We start from the raw sequence: 6000 nt of genomic DNA, 5'->3' as shown, positions 1-6000 counted from the left end.
TCTGCAAGTTTCAAAATCTGAAGCCACGGAAAAGCATCTAAAATGGCATCATCGAATAAGCTCCATGCTTCCTGAAAAAAAATAAAAGTAAAAAAATAGTTATTTTCTCGTTTGGTGAGGGGGTGTTTGGGAGGAGGGGGGCTAAATTTTAGCCCTCGTCACATCAAATGTTTGGACACTGATTAGGAGTATTAAATCTAGACTAATTACAAAACTAATTACACAACCCCTAGGCTAAATCGCGAGACAAATCTATTAAGCCTAATTAGTCCATGATTTGACAATGTGATGCTACAGTAACCATTCACTAATGATGGATTAATTAGGCTTAATAGATTCGTCTCGCGATTTAGCATAGGGTTCTGCAATTAGCTTATGTTTAGTTCTCCTAATTAGTATCCGAACATCCAATGTGACAGGGTTAAAATTTAGCTCCTCCTTCCAAACACCCCTAGTAAGATGGGGGCTTTATTGCTTCTTCATCTGATTGCTACAGGAATCTTTGAAGCTATGCTACGATGTAGTGCATGCCATTGTTTATGAACAATGCCGGAAAGCTGGGCTCGATCCGTTAATCTTCGCCTGAATCATTGTCGGGTTGAACGTAGAAAAAGACGATCGTGTAATTGCCCCATGGAGCGCGGAATAATACGAGATCCGACGTGCGGCGGTGGGCCACGCACGTGCACGCTGCTGCTGCTGCTGTTGCAGAGCTGGGACAAGGTGACAAAACGCAACGGGCTTGATTGAGAGGCTAGCGCAGCGGCAGGAGGAAGAGGGAAGAGGGAAGAGGAGGGCCTTCTCGATCTCGTAGGCCATCACCGTCGTCTGTCGCAGCCTGGTTGTTGAGAGATTCTCGGTTTGAGCTCTCGAAAACTCGCATGCACCCTCCTTTCCCAAAAAAAAAAAAAAACTCGCATGCACCCTCAACACAAAGAACTTTGAAGAACATAAATTACAAATCGAAAGTGGCTTCGCTTCAAATTTATCCAAACAAATTCACAGGAAAACAAGAGATTTGGATTTTGGGGTGAGTTTGCTGGTATATTTGAGCATACAAATTAGTTAAGCAATGAGAAGGATAAGACGACGAGCGCTGAAACCGCGAGCAGACGTGGGCCGTTGGTTTTGTTGGTTTTGTTGCGCCAGCGGGCCTGTACGGGCCCACTGGCCGCAGTGGCCTGCTGGTGGGGCCCAACATGTTGACACTTCCTGGGTGGAGCATATTTCGTGGGCGCGCAGATCCCCTATTACAAGTGCGGTCAAATATCTTGGGCCCGGTATGTCTGAATTAAAGAACCCACCGCGGAATGAGATATTAATTAATGCATACGTGGGCCTGATGCCTTCTTCTTTCTTTGCGAGGAGATCGATTTCAGCTTGGGCTGGGCCCCTTTCGAGCCCCCATTGAAACACCCCCAAATTTAAGGTCCCCTGTTTTTCTGCTTTCCCCTCCTACTTTTTTTTTCTTGATGAAACTAGCCATCTGGCATCATCATGATTCGTGTTTGGTGCCAGCTCAGCACCAGTGCTTCCAGCGAACTCGGAACGGGAGGTGCTGTACAGTCGTACAGAGCGCAACAGCTCGTGGATAAATCGATCGATCGATGGATGGTCCTGGAGAAATATAGCAGTAGCAGCTGGAGGATACGGACCTTGCCCCTCCATCTCAAGCCCGTCTAATTAAATCCACGAATCACTTTTTCCACGAATTTTTCACTGTAGTTTACCGGATTGAAATAACAGGTCTTGTTTGGAAATAGGGATTAAAGTTTAGTTCATGTTACAACGGATGCTTAGCTACTAATTAGAAGTATTAAATATATGTTAATTATAAAATTAATTGCATAAACGAAAACTAATTCACGAGATGAATCTATTAAGCCTAATTAGTTCATGATTTGACCATATGACACTACAGTAAATAAGTACTAATCATGAATTAATTAGATTTAATAAATTTATCTCACGAATTAGTCACGATTTATGCAATTAATTTTATAATTAGTTGATATCCGATGAACCGAACTTAAATTAGTCCGAGAAATAGCATTTCCTAGCCTTTTCCACCCCCAACTCAACTCCTGTAGCAAGCAGGTCAGCTGCTTGACGCGCTTGCCCACCTCGTCTGCCGCGCCGCGCTCCCCACGTGTCCCTCGCATCTCGAGGACACCCGCCGATCATTCTCATCCACTCTCCTTCCTTCCTCCTCCCCGTCTCCCCCCCCTCGCTTTCCCCACTACCCCCTTCTCTCTCCTCGTCCATCCGTTTCCTCCCCACTCCCCACCCCTTCTTCCACCCCCTCCCTCCTGCCCGCCCTTTTCATGCGCAAGGGGCCGTGGGGACCACCACCTTCCGCGCGCCTCTCGCTGCTGCTGCTGCTCCTCCTCCTCCTCCTCCTGCTCGCGGGGCGGCCGGCCTCCTGTTCCTGCTGCTGCCGGGGGGAACGCGCGGAGGAGGTGGCGGCACCACGCATGGGGCTCGACGGGGACGGGCCGCCGGACGCCGCCGCCGCCGGCCACATCAGGTGAGCCCGGGTGGTCCACCCTGTTCTGAAAATCCGATCGCTGCTCCGTGCCGCGATCTCGTTGCCGCGCGGTCTCTGTTTTTGGCCGCCTCCTCTGGTTGACTTTTAGCTTTTTAGGAGGCTCTGGTGCCTTGGAGCGGAGATCCATGGCCGTAGGGATCAGTTGTGCTGCCTGTGATCTCTGGCTGTTTGGGGGCGGTGTGGTTATGGGTTCCAGGCGAATTAGAGAGCAGGCTTCACTGCTTCAGCTGCTGAACCGCCGTCCTTTCAATTGGATCTGTCCGATTCGTAGTGTCGGTTCCTGGTAACTGGATGTCGACGAAGATGGAAAGATGACGGACTATTGTTTTAGGACCATTATTAAGGAGTTTTCTTCTGCCTGCATCGATTTCCTCTCTTTCAATCATTGATGAGGAGCGAGGACTTACCGTTTTATTGATGGTTACTGCTTGTCGCCGATCCCCCTGCCTCCAAAGGACGTGTAGTACCAGGCCAAATCAAAGATGCATAGCTTGCTGTTTTGATGCCAAAGCGTCAGGATCTGTCTAAGATTTTGGTCATCCATTTGGTTTGCCGAGCGCCCTAGCCAATTAACCTCCTTGCCCGTGGCTGTTACTAATCCCCACTTACTAAAATTCATGCATGCTTTATTGTGGATTTCCCGGTATTGATTCCTATATATTTGTTACTGAACCTTAAGGATGTCTTGAATCAGAGAATGCACCCTTCGCAAATTAAACATTCCTGGCATCAGTGCTCTTTGAGTACAAAAAGGAAGCGCTGAACTGATTACTATGTCCTGAGATTCATCAGATAATTATGTCTTAAATATAAGCGTTAGTGCTTATGTTTGTTTTTCTACTAGAAGATAACTAGTTGAATTAATGTGTTAAATGGTATTATAAGCCTTTTTTTTTTTAAGGTTGACGGGAGGGGAGAGGATCCCCCACCTGATTTCATTGATCAGCCCTGTGTCCTTGACCGGCCTGGCAGAATGTTCAATGTTTTTACACCACAATTTCCCTTTGCAGTAATAGTGCAATATCGTTTTTATATGATAGTGTGCAATATCGCCTAAGTTTGAATTCACAGTTGGTTGACAGAACATTTCCCTTCGCAGTAATAGTGCAAATGGCCGCTTCACTTATGGAGTTGCAAGTTCTCCTGGGAAAAGAGCATCGATGGAGGACTTTTCTGAGGCAAGGATAGATGACGTTGACGGAGAAAAAGTTGGAATGTTCGGCGTATATGATGGTATGTATTGCCTAGTGATATTGAAAGTAGTACCAATTCCTTTGTTTTTCATAGTGTCAGCACTCCTAGTCCTTGATGAAGCTGATTTTTTTTTTGAGTTGTAAAGTGAGCTTAGTTTTCTGTTTCTGTAGGTCATGGTGGAGTGAGAGCAGCTGAATATGTCAAGCAGCATCTTTTCAGCAATTTAATTAAACACCCAAAGTTCATCACTGATACCAAGGCTGCTATTGGTACGCACGCATCAACTATTGTGGACTTTGTACTTATACACAGAGATAGGTTGACCTTGATTTCCTTCTGTTATTTTCTGCAGCCGAAACTTACAACCACACAGATTCAGAATTTTTGAAAGCTGATAGTAGTCAGACTCGAGATGCTGGCTCAACTGCCTCGACAGCTATTATAGTAGGTGATCGTTTGCTTGTTGCAAATGTTGGAGATTCTAGAGCTGTTATTTGTAAAGGAGGACAGGGTAAGTTATTGTCTGTAACATAACATATCTCAGTGTCTTGTGTTCCTATGCTTCCACTTCCATCAGAAGCTTTCAAATTATTATGTGCTATATCTTTTCCTGGTCAAGTATTTCCCCATGATGCATAGTTAGCAGGATTCAAAGTTACTCGCATTGCACTTGATAGTCAACAGTTTACTGATGCTTTTCTCATTTTGACCTGCAGCGATTGCTGTTTCAAGGGATCACAAACCTGATCAGTCAGATGAGAGACAAAGAATTGAGGATGCTGGGGGCTTTGTTATGTGGGCTGGTAATGCTTCCTCTGAATCTACCTTATTACACACCAGTTATTGTTATTTGTACTGTTTAATTATTGGAATTTTGTAGGGACATGGCGTGTGGGTGGCGTTCTTGCCGTCTCGAGAGCATTTGGTGATAAGCTCTTGAAGCAGTATGTTGTTGCTGACCCGGAAATCAAGGTTTGTCTCCTTAGATTTGTTTTCTATGGATTTTATGGATGATTTTCCAGTCATATCATGGATTGAGGAAGTATTATGAGTTTGTAAGTGCCTAGAAATGTAGGTTGTATCCCATCAGCAATTGTCATAGCCATCTGAAAACGATTTTTTGTGTTACTACCAGGAGGAGGTGGTCGACAGCTCCCTTGAATTCCTCATCCTTGCTAGTGATGGACTCTGGGATGTTGTCACTAATGAGGTACCAAAAAATATTACTGAAATATTTTCGTTTAGACTTCTGATATTCTGCACTAGGCCTGCCTATCTGATGTAATTTCTATTTCCCAGGAAGCTGTTGCCATGGTCAAGCCCATTCAGGACCCCCAGGAAGCAGCAGACAAGCTTCTCCAGGAAGCTTCCAAAAGGGGAAGCTCCGATAACATCACAGTTGTCATTGTCCGCTTCCTAGATGGAACGACCCCTGGCGATAAATCCGAAGAGAAAGAGAAAGAGACTGCCAATGACCAAAACTCCTCCTAGCTGCTCATGTAGAATCATGCGTGCGTTCCTGTGGCTGTTGTATCTGATGCTTGAAGTAGATGCGGCGCGTGTGCCCGTGCAGCTGTCCCACGCAGCTGTTCCGCAAGGAAACTGACTCGCCCCAACCGTCATGCTGCTGCTGCTCATGCTCTTGACTCTGGCCTAGGGGCTCCTGACTCTGGTCTGGGTGGGGCATTGCTGGAGCAGAAACGACGATAGGGCTGGTGTTGCTACTGTACGATCCAACTTGAACTTTTCCTCTTTTTTTCATTAAGCTTTGTAATGTAGCTTTTCTGTGATGTTGATTCATGAATCGTATTAGAGGTTTTCTTCGCAGCAAGTGCATGTAAAACTGCCGGACGATTTGAACCAGGTTGTACACTGCAGTATGTAACAGTTAATTCCCCCTACATTTGCTCTGGTTGCCTTCTGACGTCCAACTCCAGGATGGATACATAGTAATCATATCACCGTTTGCGCAACCAAATCAGATTATCAGAGAACGTGTTTGTTCTTCAGATTTGTCCGTTGAGTTCGTGCAAAGCTTGCCAGCCAGGTGCATAAACAGCTAAGGGCATCAGAAATGGTCCATGCGTGGTCGGGCGCAGCAGATAGAGGAACCGGGGAATGGCGGGCAGATTTCTCTGGACTCCGGGCATCTTGCCTGCCGGCCCAACGAAAACCCGATGGGCGATGCTCCAGCGCACAAGAACAAACTTGGGTGCGCCCAACCGGTCCAGCCCAATGACCCCCGGACGCGAACGCGC

At 46.3% G+C, this 6000-nt stretch overlaps 1 protein-coding gene across 1 annotated transcript; it reads left to right on the top strand.

Annotated features, from left to right (window-relative positions):
- Positions 1–2249: 2249 nt before the first annotated feature.
- Positions 2250–5643, top strand: LOC117845774 (probable protein phosphatase 2C 45). The gene is made up of 8 exons (XM_034726855.2): positions 2250–2527; positions 3648–3781; positions 3913–4011; positions 4095–4253; positions 4459–4545; positions 4623–4714; positions 4878–4952; positions 5042–5643. The coding sequence occupies exons 1-8, from the start codon at positions 2325–2327 to the stop codon at positions 5231–5233; spliced, it is 1041 nt and encodes a 346-aa protein (XP_034582746.1). The 5' UTR covers positions 2250–2324; the 3' UTR covers positions 5234–5643.
- The last annotated feature ends 357 nt before the right edge of the window (positions 5644–6000 follow it).

Source organism: Setaria viridis, chromosome 1 (assembly GCF_005286985.2).
Source record: "Setaria viridis chromosome 1, Setaria_viridis_v4.0, whole genome shotgun sequence".
NCBI classification, from domain to species: Eukaryota; Viridiplantae; Streptophyta; class Magnoliopsida; order Poales; family Poaceae; genus Setaria; species Setaria viridis.
Note: the sequence above shows the minus strand (reverse complement) of the source record. Positions and strands in the feature narration are given on the sequence as shown.